At 56.2% G+C, this 16615-nt stretch overlaps 1 protein-coding gene across 1 annotated transcript in view; it reads right to left on the bottom strand.

Annotated features, from left to right (window-relative positions):
- LOC121292527 (serine/threonine-protein kinase Nek9) overlaps positions 1-16615 on the bottom strand; it is a 92437-nt gene that overhangs the window by 64368 nt on the left and 11454 nt on the right. Inside the window, exons 4-10 of the mRNA XM_041214619.1 lie at positions 13115-13185; positions 11851-11956; positions 6825-6956; positions 4737-4847; positions 3929-3993; positions 3191-3241; positions 1045-1237 (exon numbers count right to left, since the gene is read on the bottom strand). Coding sequence (XP_041070553.1) covers positions 1045-1237; positions 3191-3241; positions 3929-3993; positions 4737-4847; positions 6825-6956; positions 11851-11956; positions 13115-13185 — 729 coding nt within the window. The remainder of the gene's footprint in view (positions 1-1044; positions 1238-3190; positions 3242-3928; positions 3994-4736; positions 4848-6824; positions 6957-11850; positions 11957-13114; positions 13186-16615) is intronic.

The following is a 16615-nucleotide window of genomic DNA, read 5'->3' as shown; positions in this document are numbered from 1 at the left end:
TCAAGTTTCCCTCTGTGATTTGAACAGCTCAGCATTTACCATCAGCTGTGCCATAACGCCCTGCTAATCTCTGATTCCAGTTTATCTGGGCCAGGTCCATTCTTACCCAGTGAAGTTAGCTTTCCCCAAGATAATTATTCTTACTCTAGATGCTCCTTATCCTTTCCCAATACAATGATCACTTGGCCTCTAAATGTTCTCCGACTGACAATTAATGCACCTTCCTCACCTCATTCTCATGAGCCTCCCAATGCTCACAGTGCCCCAACACTGACACTCACTGACCACCCCCACAGCCCCCGCAGGCACTGGTACCCAATATCCCACATTCACCCAGCACTCCCCTGCACTGGTACTCACCGTCTTCCTGCTCCAATACTCACTGTCACCCCACCCACCCACACTTGTACTCACTGTTTCCTCCTCTCGCTGGTACTCACGGTTTCCCTCCCTCCAGTACTCAGTGTTTCCCCCACACTGGCACTCTGTCACCCTCCCCCCAGTGTTCACTGTCTCCCTCCCTCCAGTGCTCACTGTCTCCCTCCCTCCAGTGCTGTCTCCCTTCTCCAGTGCTCACTGTCTCCCTTTTCCAGTGCTCACTGTCTCCCTCCCTCCAGTGCTCACTGTCTCCCTTCTCCAGTGCTCACTGTCTCCCTTCTCCAGTGCTGTCTCCCTTCTCCAGTGCTTTCTGCCTCCCCCAATGCAATACTCACTGCTTCTCACCCCTACTCAGTGCTGCTCCTCCATTAGTATTCACTGTCTCCCCTATCCCTTCCCCCCATCATTGGTACTGTCTCTCTCCCTCCAGTACTCAGTGCTCTCCTGCACTGCTACTGACTGTTGCCACCGCCTTGCTGGTACTCAAGTGTCTCTCCCACCCACCCCTACTCTTACGCCCCCTCTGACTGGCACTCATTGTCTGCCCCCCTCACTGGTACTCATCGTCTCCCTCCTCACTGGTACTGTCTCTCCACTCCAGTACTCACTGTAACCCCCAGCACAGGTACTCAGCACCTTCCCCCCACCCTTGGCACAGATACTCACCGCCCAGGTGTACAGCTCCTTTTCCACTGAGACCACAGCGAAGTGCGTGTTGCTGGCACAGACCTGCTGTGCGCTCCGTCCACCCTTGAACAAGTCCAGTTTCTGTGGCGTTGCTTTTCCACCACCCCAGTAATAAACATCACTGAACCGACTGGTCACCACAGCAATGGGGGGTTCAGCTGGCATATTCAGCCTGAACACAGAACAGAGACAGCAATTACAGAGCCAAAAGAAACACTGCCCCTTGCAGCCTCATCCCTGCTCCTGCCCCCTGAACCCCACAGCCCTGCCCCCTGAACCCCACAGCCCTGCCCCCTGAACCCCACAACCCTGCCCCCTGAACCCCACAGCCCTGCCCCCTGAACACCACAGCCCTGCCCCCTGAACACCACAGCCCTGCCCCCTGAACCCCACAGCCCTGCCCCCTGAACACCACAGTCCTGCCCCCTGAACCCCACAGCCCTGCCCCCTGAACACCACAGCCCTGCCCCCTGAACCCCACAGCCCTGCTCCCTGAACCCCACAGCCCTGCCCCCCTGAACCCCACAGCCCTGCCCCCGGAACCCCACAGCCCTGCCCCCTGAACCCCACAGCCCTGCTCCCTGAACCCCACAGCCCTGTCCCCTGAACGCCACAGCCCTGCCCCCCTGAACCCCACAGCCCTGCCCTCTGAACCCCACAGCCCTGCCCTCTGAACCCCACAGCCCTGCCCTCTGAACCCCACAGCCCTGCCCTCTGAACCCCACAGCCCTGCCCTCTGAACCCCACAACCCTGCCCCCTGAACCCCATAGCCCTGCCCCCTAAACCCCACAGCCCTGCACCGTGAACCCCCCAGCCCTGCCCCCTGAACCCCACAGCCCTGCCCCCTGAACCCCACAGCCCTGCCCCCTGAACCCTGCCCCATTAACCCCACAGCCCTGCCCCGAACCCCACAACCCTGCCCCCTGAACCCCCCAGCCCTGCCCCCTGAACCCCACAGCCCTGCCCCCTGAACCCCACAGCCCTGCCCCCTGAACCCCCCAGCCCTGCCCCCTGAACCCCACAGCCCTGCCCCCTGAACCCCACAGCCCTGCCCCCTGAACCCTGCCCCCTGAAGCAATGCCGACTGACCCAGCCAATAAACTGATGCTGGTGATCAGTAGAGTGTCACAGAATCATAGAATGATTACAGCACAGGAGGCGGCCATTCAGCCCACTGAGTCTGTGCTGGACCCTCTGAAGAAGCAATTCCCCTGGTGCCACTTCAGGGCATTCTCCTCTTTGGAAAGCCTCGATTCTCCCTGCCTCCAGCGCACTCTCAGACCCTAATCACTCGATGTGTGAAAAACTTTCTCCTCATGTCGCCACTGCTGATCTTTAAACCAATTACCTTAAATCTGTGTCTCTAGTTCTCGAACCTTCCACCAATGGGAACAATTTCTCCCTATAGACTCTGTCCAGAACCATCATGATTTTGCACATCTCTATCAAATATCCTCTCAACCTTTTCTTCACTCAGGAAAACATTCCCAACTTCTCCAATCTGTTTTCATAACTGAAGCTCTTCATCCCTGGAACCATTCTCATGAATCTTTTCCACACTCTCTCTGATGCAGAGAAGGGTCCTGTACCCCAGTGAGAGTCAGCATCTTCAGGAGAAGAGGGGGACCTGTACCCCAGTGAGAGTCAGCACCTTCAGGAGAGGAGGGGGACCTGTACCCCAGTGAGAGTCAGCACCTTCAGGAGAGGAGGGGGACCTGTACCCCAGTGAGAGTCAGCACCTTCAGGAGAGGAGGGGGACCTGTACCCCAGTGAGAGTCAGCAACTTCAGGAGAGGAGGGGGACCTGTACCCCAGTGAGAGTCAGCACCTTCAGGAGAGGAGGGGGACCTGTACCCCAGTGAGAGTCAGCACCTTCAGGAGAGGAGGGGGACCTGTACCCCAGTGACAGTCAGCACCTTCAGGAGAGGAGGGGGACCTGTACCCCAGTGAGAGTCAGCACCTTCAGGAGAGGAGGGGGACCTGTACCCCAGTAAGAGTCAGCACCTTCAGGAGAGGAGGGGGACCTGTACCCCAGTGAGAGTCAGCACCTTCAGGAAAGGAGGGGACCTGTACCCCAGCGAGGGTTGTTGCAGGATTACTTTTAATCCTCTATCAGGGAACTCACCTGGTTTTTCGGGCTGATCCATTGAGCTGTGTGACTCGATCCTCCATTAATCTGAAAAAAAACAAGAGGGAGTCAAATCCGAAAGTGAAGGGGATCTACAGTCGAAATTCCCATCCGTTAACAGTGAGGGGGTACGGCTAAGAGAGGGACAAGAGGAGGGGGAGAGTGATGAAGGGGGTGGGAGCACGCGAGAGGTGAGATAGAGGGCTCGGGGTAAGTAGAAGCGGGGAGGGCATGGGGATGGGAAGGCGCGGGGGGAGAGCACGGAGGGAGGGTGGCGGGGTGGGTGGAGGGTGAGGAGGGGGGGAGGGTGCAGTGGGGGAGGAGGGGAGGAGCAGGCGCAGGGCGTCAGGAGGCCGGATGTGGGGAGGGGGGGGCAATGAAGTAGGTACAGAGGGTTACATATACACACTATCACCACCCCCATCCACCCATCTCCTCCGTCCCCTCTCCCTTCGCCCACTGACCCCTCGCTCTCCGTCCCCTCGCCCTCCGTCCCCTCTCCCCTCGCCCTCCGTCCCCTCTCCCCTCGCCCAATGTCCCCTCGCCCTCCGTCCCCTCTCCCCTCGCCCTCCGTCCCCTCGCCCTCCGTCCCCTCGCCCTCCGTCCCCTCGCCCTCCGTCCCCTCGCCCTCCGTCCCCTCGCCCTCCGTCCCCTCGCCCTCCGTCCCCTCGCCCTCCGTCCCCTCTTCCCTCGCCCTCTGTCCCCTGGCCGCAGTTGGATGTTGGGGGAACTCACGCTCGGCGCTGTCGGATGATTGGCTGGTTCAGAATCTGCTCGGCTGATGGTCTCTTCATGGGATCCTGAAAAAAAGAGAGTGGAGGGTGAGGAGTGAGGTGGGTACACTGGGGGATGAGGAGTGAGGTGGGTACACTGGGGGGTGAGGAGTGAGGTGGGTACACTGGGGGGTGAGGAGTGAGGTGGGTACACTGGGGGGTGAGGAGTGAGGTGGGTACACTGGGGGGTGAGGAGTGTGGAGGGTACACTGGGGGGTGAGGAGTGAGGTGGGTACACTGGGGGGTGAGGAGTGAGGTGGGTACACTGGGGGGTGAGGAGTGAGGTGGGTACACTGGGGGGTGAGGAGTGTGGAGGGTACACTGGGGGGTGAGGAGTGAGGTGGGTACACTGGGGGTTGGTGGGTACACTGGGGGGTGAGGAGTGTGGTGGGTACACTGGGGGTTGGTGGGTGCACTGGGGGGCAGGGGGTTGGTGGGTACACTGGGGGTCAGGGGGGTACACTGGGGCTCAGGGGGTTGGTGGGTACACTGGGGGTCAGGGGGGTACACTGGGGCTCAGGGGGTTGGTGGGTACACTGGGGGTCAGGGGGGTACACTGGGGGTCAGGGGGTTGGTGGGTACACTGGGGGTCAGGGGGTTGGTGGGTACACTGGGGGTCAGGGGGTTGGTGGGTACACTGGGGGTCAGGAGGTTGGTGGGGACACTGGGGGGCAGGGGGTTGGTGGGTACACTGGGGGTCAGGGGGTACACTGGGGGGCAAGGCAAGGCCAGAGTATGTGCAGCCCGCGTATACCAGAGATCGAGCTCACCTTGTCCAAACACAGCAAGACTATGGAGCGCATGTCCTCACTGTAGACAGTGGGATCCACCTCCATCGTCCGAGTCCCCTTCACTATCTTTACACAGAGATTCAGTGGATTCTGGGAAACAGAAACAAATAAAATCATCAAATTGATCAGGGGATAGGGCAAAGGATAGGGGAAGGGGTGGGGGGCTGTGGGTTAGGGGGGTGGGGGGAGCAGCGCGAGGGGGGGCAGCGCGAGGGGGGAGCAGTGTGAGGGGGGGCAGCGCGAGAGGGGGGGCAGCGCGAGGGGGGGGCAGAACGAGGGGGGAGCAGTGTGAGGGGGGGGCAGTGTGAGGGGGGGACAGTGTGAGGGGGGACAGCGCGAGGGAGCAGTGTGAGGGGTGGGCAGTGTGAGGGGGGGGCAGCGCGAGGGGGGGGCAGAGCGAGGGGGGAGCAGTGTGAGGGGGGGCAGCGCGAGAGGGGGGGCAGCGCGAGGGGGGAGCAGTGTGAGGGGGGGCAGCGCGAGGGGGGAGCAGTGTGAGGGGGGGGCAGTGTGAGGGGGGGGCAGTGTGAGGGGGGGGCAGTGTGAGGGGGGGGCAGTGTGAGGGGGGGGGAGTGTGAGGGGGGGGGCAGTGTGAGGGGGGGGGCAGTGTGAGGGGGGGGGAGTGTGAGGGGGGAGCAGTGTGAGGGGGGGGCAGTGTGAGGGGGGGGCAGTGTGAGGGGGGAGCAGTGTGAGGGGGGACAGTGTGAGGGGGGGGGAGCGCGAGGGAGGGGCAGAGCGAGGGAGCAGTGTGAGGGGGGGGGCAGAGCGAGGGAGCAGTGTGAGGGGGGAGCAGTGTGAGGGGGGGGGCAGTGTGAGGGGGGGGGCAGTGTGAGGGGGGGGGGCAGTGTGAGGGGGGGGCAGTGTGAGGGGGGAGCAGCGCGAGGGAGGGGCAGTGTGAGGGGGGGGCAGTGTGAGGGGGGAGCAGCGCGAGGGAGGGGCAGTGTGAGGGGGGGGCAGTGTGAGGGGGGAGCAGCGCGAGGGAGGGGCAGTGTGAGGGGGGGGCAGTGTGAGGGGGGAGCAGCGCGAGGGAGGGGCAGTGTGAGGGGGGGGCAGTGTGAGGGGGGGGCAGTGTGAGGGGGGGGCAGTGTGAGGGGGGAGCAGCGCGAGGGAGGGGCAGTGTGAGGGGGGGGCAGTGTGAGGGGGGGGGAGCAGTGTGAGGGGGGGGGGCAGTGTGAGGGGGGAGCAGTGTGAGGGGGGGGCGGTGTGAGGGGGGGGCAGTGTGAGGGGGGGGGAGCAGTGTGAGGGGGGGGGGCAGTGTGAGGGGGGAGCAGTGTGAGGGGGGGGCGGTGTGAGGGGGGGGCAGTGTGAGGGGGGAGCAGCGCGAGGGGGGAGCAGTGTGAGGGGGGAGCAGCGCGAGGGAGCAGTGTGAGGGGGGGGGCAGTGTGAGGAGGGAGCAGTGTGGGGGGGGAGCAGCGCGAGGGGGGGGCAGAGCGAGGGAGCAGTGTGAGGGGGGGAGCAGCGCGAGGGGGGGGCAGAGCGAGGGAGCAGTGTGAGGGGGGGAGCAGCGCGAGGGGGGGGCAGCGCGAGGGAGCAGTGTGAGGGGGGGAGCAGCGCGAGGGGGGGGCAGAGCGAGGGAGCAGTGTGAGGGGGGGAGCAGCGCGAGGGGGGGGCAGCGCGAGGGAGCAGTGTGAGGGGGGGGGCAGCGCGAGGGGGGGGCAGCGCGAGGGAGCAGTGTGAGGGGGGGGGCAGCGCGAGGGAGGGGCAGCGCGAGGGAGCAGTGAGAGGGGGGAGCAGCGCGAGGGAGGGGCAGAGCGAGGGAGCAGTGAGAGGGGGGAGCAGCGCGAGGGAGGGGCAGAGCGAGGGAGCAGTGAGAGGGGGGAGCAGCGCGAGGGAGGGGCAGAGCGAGGGAGCAGTGTGAGGGGGGGGGCAGAGCGAGGGAGCAGTGAGAGGGGGGAGCAGCGCGAGGGGGGGGCAGCGCGAGGGAGCAGTGAGAGGGGGAGGGGCTGGAGTTGTGGCGGGGCAGTGGGTGATGAGCGAATGGTACAGGGTCGGTGTTAGGAAACGGACACCAGCCCCCAGCTGAATAGCAACACCAGGAGGTGTGTTTGTGTGTCATGGACAGTTTCCTACCGTCGCATCGAAGGTGCGTGTGAGGGTGAGCAGCTCGAACAGCACACATCCCACCGCCCAGATATCCGATTTGAAGTTATACCTCTCTCCTTGGCAGAGTTCTGGTGACATATAATACGGAGTGCCGACACACTGCGGAGAGAACAGACGGGTCAACTCGAATGGAGAACAGGCTGACCTCAACATCAGCGGACACTGTTACAGGGAGACCAGCGGACACTGTTACGGGGAGAAGACCAGCGGACACTGTTACGGGGAGAAGACCAGTGGATGGTCACTGTTACAGGGAGAAGACCAGCGGACAGACACTGTTACAGGGAGAAGACCAGTGGACGGACACTGTTACAGGGAGAAGACCAGTGGATGGTCACTGTTACAGGGAGAAGACCAGCGGACAGACACTGTTACAGGGAGAAGACAAGTGGACGGACACTGTTACAGGGGGAAGACCAGTGGACAGTCACTGTTACACGGAGAAGATCAGCGGACGATCACTGTTACAAGGAGACCAACGGACGGTCACTGTTACAGGGAGAAGACCAGCGGACGGTCACTGTTATAGGGAGAAGACCAGTGGACGGTCACTGTTACAGGGAGACCAGCGGACACTGTTACAGGGAGAAGACCAGCGGACACTGTTATGGGGAGAAGACCAGTGGACGGTCACTGTTACAGGGAGAAGACCAGTGGACGGTCACTGTTACAGGGAGACCAGCGGACAGACACTGTTACAGGGAGAAGACCAGTGGACGGTCACTGTTACAGGGAGAAGACCAGCGGATGGTCACTGTTACAGGGAGAAGACCAGCGGATGGTCACTGTTACAGGGAGAAGACCAGTGGACAGACACTGTTACAGGGAGAAGACCAGTGGACGGTCACTGTTACAGGGAGACCAGCGGACACTATTACAGGGAGAATACCAGTGGACGGTCACTGTTACAAGGAGACCAGCGGACAGACACTGTTACAGGGAGAAGACCAGCGGACAGACACTGTTACAGGGAGAAGACCAGCGGACACTATTACAGGGAGAAGACCAGCGGACGGTCACTGTTACAGGGAGACCAGCGGACAGACACTGTTACAGGGAGAAGACCAGCGGACAGACACTGTTACAGGGAGACCAGCGGACACTGTTACAGGGAGAAGACCAGCAGATGGTCACTGTTACAGGGAGAAGACCAGCGGACGGTCACTGTTACAGGGAGAAGACCAGCTGACGGTCACTTTTACGGGGAGAAGACCAGTGGACGGACACTGTTACGGGGAGAAGACCAGTGGACGGTCACTGTTACAGGGAGAAGACCAGCTGACGGTCACTGTTACAGGGAGAACAGTGGACGGTCACTGTTACAGGGAGAAGACCAGCGGACGGTCACTGTTACAGGGAGAAGACCAGCGGACGGTCACTGTTACAGGGAGAAGACCAGTGGATGGTCACTGTTACAGGGAGAAGACCAGCTGACGGTCACTGTTATGGGGAGAAGACCAGTGGACGGACACTGTTACAGGGGGAAGACCAGTGGACAGTCATTGTTACAGGGAGAAGATCAGCGGACGATCACTGTTACAAGGAGACCAACGGACGGTCACTGTTACAGGGAGAAGACCAGCGGACGGTCACTGTTATAGGGAGAAGACCAGTGGACGGTCACTGTTACAGGGAGACCAGCGGACACTGTTACAGGGAGAAGACCAGCGGACACTGTTATGGGGAGAAGACCAGTGGACGGTCACTGTTACAGGGAGAAGACCAGTGGACGGTCACTGTTACAGGGAGACCAGCGGACAGACACTGTTACAGGGAGAAGACCAGTGGACGGTCACTGTTACAGGGAGAAGACCAGCGGATGGTCACTGTTACAGGGAGAAGACCAGCGGATGGTCACTGTTACAGGGAGAAGACCAGTGGACAGACACTGTTACAGGGAGAAGACCAGTGGACGGTCACTGTTACAGGGAGACCAGCGGACACTATTACAGGGAGAATACCAGTGGACGGTCACTGTTACAAGGAGACCAGCGGACAGACACTGTTACAGGGAGAAGACCAGCGGACGGTCACTGTTACAGGGAGACCAGCGGACAGACACTGTTACAGGGAGAAGACCAGCGGACAGACACTGTTACAGGGAGACCAGCGGACACTGTTACAGGGAGAAGACCAGCAGATGGTCACTGTTACAGGGAGAAGACCAGCGGACGGTCACTATTACAGGGAGAAGACCAGCTGACGGTCACTTTTACGGGGAGAAGACCAGTGGACGGACACTGTTACGGGGAGAAGACCAGTGGACGGTCACTGTTACAGGGAGAAGACCAGCTGACGGTCACTGTTACAGGGAGAACAGTGGACGGTCACTGTTACAGGGAGAAGACCAGCGGACGGTCACTGTTACAGGGAGAAGACCAGCGGACGGTCACTGTTACAGGGAGAAGACCAGTGGATGGTCACTGTTACAGGGAGAAGACCAGCTGACGGTCACTGTTATGGGGAGAAGACCAGTGGACGGACACTGTTACAGGGGGAAGACCAGTGGACAGTCACTGTTACAGGGAGAAGATCAGCGGACGATCACTGTTACAAGGAGACCAACGGACGGTCACTGTTACAGGGAGAAGACCAGCGGACGGTCACTGTTATAGGGAGAAGACCAGTGGACGGTCACTGTTACGGGGAGAAGACCAGTGGACGGACACTGTTACAGGGGGAAGACCAGTGGACGGTCACTGTTACAGGGAGAAGACCAGTGGACAGTCACTGTTACAGGGAGAAGATCAGCGGACGGTCACTGTTACAAGGAGACCAACGGACGGTCACTGTTACAAGGAGACCAACGGACGGTCACTGTTACAGGGAGAAGACCAGCGGACGGTCACTGTTACAGGGAGAAGACCAGCTGACGGTCACTGTTACAGGGAGAACAGTGGACGGTCACTGTTACAGGGAGAAGACCAGCGGACGGTCACTGTTACAGGGAGAAGACCAGCGGACGGTCACTGTTATAGGGAGAAGACCAGCGGACGGTCACTGTTACAGGGAGAAGACCAGTGGACAGACACTGTTACAGGGGGAAGACCAGTTGACGGTCACTGTTACAGGGAGAAGACCAGAAGGTACCCTGACACCAAAGGACATACGAACATACGAACTGTGAACAAGAATAGGCCATTCGGTTGTTTGAGTACTCCTCCCCATTCAATATGATCAAAGCTGATCTGATTTTGGCCTCAATTCCACATTTGATCTACCCCAATAACCTTTGACTCCCTTGTTACTCAGAAATCTACCTAACTCCACCTTAACAATATTGGTTGACCCTGCCTCCACCTCTCCCTTGGGATGCGTGTTCCAGAGACTCTCAACCCTCAGAGAAAAAATTTCTTCTCACCTCTGTCTTAACTGTAAGACCCTTATTTTTAAACTGTGTCCCCTAGTTCTAGTCTCTCCCACAAGGGGAAAACATCCTTTCAGCATCCACCCTGTCAAGTCCCCTCAGGATCTTATATGTTTCACTAAGATCACCTCTCAGTCTTCTAAACTCCTATGGGCACAGGTCCAATCTCTCTTCATAAGATAAGCCCCTCATCCCAAGTATCAGTCGAGTGAACCTTCTCTGAACTGCTTCTAATGTATTTATATCGTTTCTTAAATAAGGAGACCAAAACTGTATACAGTGCTCCAGATGTGGACTCACCAATGCCCTGTACAACTGTAGCAAAACATCCCTACTTTTATATTCCATTCCACTTGCAATAAACAACAACACTCCACTTGCCTTCCTAATCACTCGCTGGACCTGCCTGCTAACTTTTTGCACCAGGATGCCCAGCGTCCTGTGCCTCAGAGCTCTGTAATCTCTCTCTGGTTAAATATTAAGCTTCTTTTTAATTCTTGCTGCCAAAGTGGACGAGTTTGCACTTCCCACATTACACCCCAACTGCCAAATATCTGTCCACTCGCTGAACCTGTCTCTGTCCCTTTGCAGGCTCATGTCCTCTTCACAACATCATTTCCAACTATCTTTGTGTCATTAGCAAATTTGGTGAACGTACCTTCAGTCCCTTCACCCAAGTCATTTGGCCCCAGAACACATCCTGACCCCAGCCGAGCTTCGTTGCTCTAGAAAACATTTCTCCCACTTCATCTGCATAAGTGGATTTATCCACAAGATACCCCAACAGAGTCTGCATCTGAGGGTGAGTCCAGACCAGAGTCTGTGTCCGAGGGAGAGTCCAGATCAAAGTCTGTGTCCGAGGGAGAGTGCAGACCAGGGTCTGTGTCCAAGGGTGAGTCTAGACCAGCGTCTGTGTCCGAGGGTGAGTCTAGACCAGGGTCTGTGTCTGAGGGCGAGTCTAGACCAGGGTCTGTGTCCGAGGGTGAGTCCAGACCAGAGTCTGTGTCCGAGGGAGAGTCCAGACCAGGGTCTGTGTCAGAGGGAGAGCCCAGACCAGGGTCAGTGTCCGAGGGTGAGTCTAGACCAGGGTCTGTGTCTGAGGGTGAGTCTAGACCAGGGTCTGTGTCTGAGGGCGAGTCTAGAGCAGGGTCTGTGTCTGAGGGTGAGTCTAGGCCAGGGTCTGCGTCTGAGGGTGAGTCTAGGCCAGGGTCACTGTCTGAGGGTGAGTGGACCTGCAGTAGCTGGAGTACCTGACTCCCTGGGAAGGGACATGTTGAGGGGCAGATCCTCTATGTAATGTGTTGTAACTGGAGCAGAGCAGATACCTGCTATTTCTCAGTGACCCAGCAGAAACCGGGCTCCTGTCTGTCACTCTCAGGGTATGGCACACTTCAGTTTAATGATGTCAGAGGGCCACAGGTATACTCTTGGAGAAGAAGCAGATCAGCATCGAGCAATAAGGGATGAGAGTGAACACGTGTTCAAACTGTAGCGTTGTAAGTTGAAAGTTCACACATTCCAGTCCTGACTCACATCTGATGTGACTGAGACTGCAGCAGCCCCATGCCCTCTGGCCTGTGAATCCTGACCTGTGTGATGTGATGATATGCGGCGTCCAGTACTTACAGTCTCCGCCATCGAGTGCGGGGAGTTTAAACGCTTGGCCAGTCCATAATCACCCAGCTTGATCAGGTCTGACTTAGTGAGGAAGATGTTGAGTGTCTTTATATCCCTGAATAGAAAGTATTAGCAATCATCACACACACAGCTTGGACAGGGTAACACAGCTGACCAACAGCGCTGAGTATCAGACTGGACACACTGCACAGCTCAAATTACACTCTGGCTCACACATTCCATTGATGTCACTCGCCCCATTCCCCCCCCACCCCGGGACACTCATCCCACTCCCCTGGTCACAGACCATAAGGCCACAAGACGTAGAAGTAGGCCATTCGGCCCATTCAGTCTGCTCCGCCATAGTTTTGTAAGAAACCTATAAAACTCAGTGGTCTTATCATTACTGAATTCAAGGCACACATCTCGAAATTTATACAAATTGCAAAACCGTTTTAGTAGTTGTTTCAAGTTTCCCTTTGGAGTTTGAGTAGCTCAGCATTTACCATTGGCTGTGCCGTAACACACGGCTGATCTGATAATCCTCAACTCCACTTTCCTGCCTTTTCCCCATAACCCTTGATTCCCTGACTGATTAAAAATCTGCCTATCTCAGCCTTGAATATACTTAATGACCCAGTCTCTACAGCCCTCTGCGGTAAAGAATTCCATAGACTCACTACCCTCTGAGAGAAGAAATTCCTCCTTATCTCTGTCTTAAATTGGCGACCCCCTTACTCTGAGATTATTCCCTCTGGTCCCAGACTCTCCCACAAGGGGAAACAACCTCTCAGCATCTACCCTGTCAAGCCCCCTAAGAATCTTATATGTTTCAATAAGGTCACCTCTCATTCTTCTAAACTCCAACGAGTACAGCCCAACCTACTCAACCTCCCTTCATAAGAAAATCCCTCCGCACCTGGGACCAACCTAGTGAACCTTCTCTGGACTGCCTCCAATGCCAGTATATCTTTCCTTAGATAAGGGGACCAAAACTGTTCCCAGTATTCTAAGTGTGGTCCCACTCCCCTGGACAATCGCTGTCACTCCCCTGAGACACCTACACCTCCCCCCGTTCAGGTACACTCACCTGGGTCACGCCCTGCCCCACCCCACCCCCCCAGTCACTTGCCCCCACTCCCCTGAGTCACTACCCCCCCACCTCCCCAAGCCACTTGCACCCTCTCCCGGGTCACACATATTGTCACCTTTCTCTCACGGACGCAAACACAGATGCCAGTGAACAGACCCTCACCCTCAGCAGTTTACTGACCTGTGAAGAATTCCATAGCTATGAATATGAGCCACAGCTGAGACAATCTGGTACAAGTACCACACGACAGTCTAAACACAAGGAGATGGAGTGACAATGTCATTTCCATAATTAGCAACAAGAAAACCAAGTAGTAAAAACTGTTTAAAAGCTCTGCTAGAGAAAAGCACAGGGTACAGGTTAGGCTGCAACTATACTGGTATCATGCTCAGTAAAGGCACATCATATTCCTAACTTTACACATGGACTGACTGGTAAGGAAGCTTCAGGAACCATCTTTTCTTAGTTTAAAATGAACACCAATGAATCGTTCTTGTAGTCAAATATCTAGGAACTGTTAAGATGACTGCCAAAGGGTCAGGTGACATTTGCTTATTCAACACAGATTATCGAGCTTCCAGAATGTTCCAAATTGAATAACGCTGGTGGGGCCACCCCCTGGGATGGACATAACAAGACGAATCAAAAACAGAATTACCTGGACAAACTCAGCAGGTCTGGCAGCATCGGCGGAGAAGAAAAGAGTTGACGTTTCGAGTCCTCATGACCCTTCAACAGAACTGATCTTTCTTTACAAGGAAAGGGGTGAAATATTAGCTGGTTTAAGGTGGGGTGTGGGGGTCGTCAGGATAGGAGCAGATCATCAAAAGATGTCACAGACAAAAGAACAAAAGAACACATAGGTGTTGAAGTTGGTGATATTATCTAAACGAATGTGCTAATTAAGAATGGATGGTAGGGCACTCCAGGTATAGCTCTAGTGGGGGTGGGGGGCATAAAAGATTTAAAAATAATGGAAATAGGTGGGAAAAGGAAAATCTTTATAATTTATTGGGGAAAAAAAGGAAGGGGGAAACAGAAAGGGGGTGGGGATGGGGGAGGGAGCTCACGACCTAAAGTTGTTGAATTCAATATTCAGTCCGGATGGCTGTAAAGTGCCTAGTCGGAAGATGAGGTGTTGTTCCTCCAGTTTGCGTTGGGCTTCACTGGAACAATGCAGCAAGCCAAGGACAGACATGTGGGCAAGAGAGCAGGGTGGAGTGTTAAAATGGCAAGCGACAGGGAGGTTTGGGTCATTCTTGTGGACAGACCGCAGGTGTTCTGCAAAGCGGTCGCCCAGTTTACGTTTGGTCTCTCCAATGTAGAGGAAACTGCAATGGGAGCAACGAATGCAGTAGACTAAGTTGGGGGAAATGCAAGTGAAATGCTGCTTCACTTGAAAGGAGTGTTTGGGCCCTTGGACGGTGAGGAGAGGAGGGCCCTGTCAATGACCGTGGGTGGAAAACCTCGGTTAAGGAAGAAGGAGGACATGTCAGAGGAACTGTTTTTGAAGGTAGCATCGTCAGAACAGATGCGACGGAAGCGAAGGAACTGAGAGAATGGGATGGAGTCCTTACAGGAAGCGGGGTGTGAGGAGCTGTAGTCGAGGTAGCTGTGGGAGTCAATAGGCTTGTAATGGATATGGGTGGACAGTCTATTACCAGAAATTGAGACAGAGGGGTCAAAGAAGGGAAGGGAAGTGTCAGAGATGGACCATGTGAAAATGATGGAGGGGTGGAGATTGGAAGCAAAATTAATAAATTTTTCCAAGTCCCGACGAGAGCATGAAGCAGCACCGAAGTAATCATCGATGTACCGGAGAAAGAGTTGTGGAAGGGGGCCGGAGTAGGACTGCAACAAGGAATGTTCCACATACCCCATAAAGAGACAGGCATAACTGGGGCCCATGCAAGTACCCATAGCCACACCTTTTATTTGGAGGAAGTGAGAGGAGTTGAAGGAGAAATTGTTCAGCGTGAGAACAAGTTCAGCCAGACGGAGGAGAGTAGTGGTGGATGGGAATTGTTCGGGCCTCTGTTCGAGGAAGAAGCTAAGGGCCCTCAGACCATCCTGGTGGGGGATGGAGGTGTAGAGGGATTGGACGTCCATGGTGAAGAGGAAGTGGTTGGGGCCAGGGAACTGGAAATTGTTGATGTGACGTAAGGTGTCAGAGGAATCACGGATGTAGGTGGGAAGGGACTGGACAAGGGGAGAGAGAAGGGAGTCAAGCTAACAAGAAATGAGTTCTGTGGGGCAGGAGCAAGCTGACACGATCGGTCTACCGGGGCAGTTCTGTTTGTGGATTTTGGGTAGGAGGTAGAAGCGGGCCGTCCGAGGTTGGGCGACTATCAGGTTGGAAGCTGTGGGAGGAAGATCTCCAGAGGAGATGAGGTCAGTGACAGTCCTGGAAACAATGGCCTGGCTGAACTTGTTCTCACGCTGAACAATTTCTCCTTTAACTCCTCTCACTTCCTCCAAATAAAAGGTGTGGCTATGGGTACCCGCATGGGCCCCAGCTATGTCTGTCTCTTTATGGGGTATGTGGAACATTCCTTCTTCTAGTCCTACTTCGACCCCCTTCCACAACTCTTTCTCCGGTACATCGATGATTACTTCGGTGCTGCTTCATGCTCTTATTGGGACTTGAAAAATTTATTAATTTTGCTTCCAATCTCCACCCCTCCATCATTTTCACGTGGTCCATCTCTGACACTTCCCTTCCCTTCCTTGACCTCTCTGTCTCAATCTCTGGTGATAGACTGTCCACCAATATCCATTACAAACCCACCGACTCCCACAGCTACCTCGACTACAGCTCCTCACACCCCGCTTCCTGTAAGGACTCCGTCCCATTCTCTCAGTTCCTTCGCCTCCGTCGCATCTGTTCTGATGTTGCTACCTTCAAAAACAGTTCCTCTGACATGTCCTCCTTCTTCCTTAACTGAGGTTTTCCACCCACGGTCGTTGACAGGGCCCTCAACCGTGTCCGGCCCATCTCCCGCGCATCCGCCCTCATGCCTTCTCCTCTCTCCCAGAAACATGATAGGGTCCCCCTTGTCCTCACTTATCACCCCACCAGCCTCCGCATTCAAAGGATCATCCTCCGCAATTTCCGCCTACTCCAGCATGATGCCACCACCAAACACATCTTCCCTTCACCCCCCCCCGTCGGCATTCCATAGGGATCGTTCCCTCCGGGACACCCTGGTCCACTCCTCCATCACCCCCTACTCCTCAACCCCCACCTATGGCACCACCCCATGCCCACGCAAAAGATGCAACACCTGCCCCTTCACTTCCTCTCTCCTCACTGTCCAAGGGCCCAAACACTCCTTTCAAGTGAAGCAACATTTCACTTGCATTTCCCCCAACTTAGTCTACTGCATTCGTTGCTCCCAATGTGGTCTCCTCTACATTGGAGAGACCAAACGTAAACTGGGCGACCGCTTTGCAGAACACCTGCGGTCTGTCCACAAGAATGACCCAAACCTCCCTGTCGCTTGCCATTTTAACACTCCACCCTGCTCTCTTGCCCACATGTCTGTCCTTGGCTTGCTGCATTGTTCCAGTGAAGCCCAACGCAAACTGGAGGAACAGCACCTCATCTTCCGACTAGGCACTTTACAGCCTTCCGGACTGAATATTGAATTCAACAACTTTAGATCTTGAACTCTCTCCTCC

The sequence above is a fragment of the Carcharodon carcharias genome, chromosome 20 (genome assembly GCF_017639515.1).
Source record: "Carcharodon carcharias isolate sCarCar2 chromosome 20, sCarCar2.pri, whole genome shotgun sequence".
NCBI lineage: Eukaryota > Metazoa > Chordata > Chondrichthyes > Lamniformes > Lamnidae > Carcharodon > Carcharodon carcharias.
The sequence above is the reverse complement of the archived record's forward strand: the minus strand, read 5'-3'. Positions and strand labels throughout refer to the sequence as shown.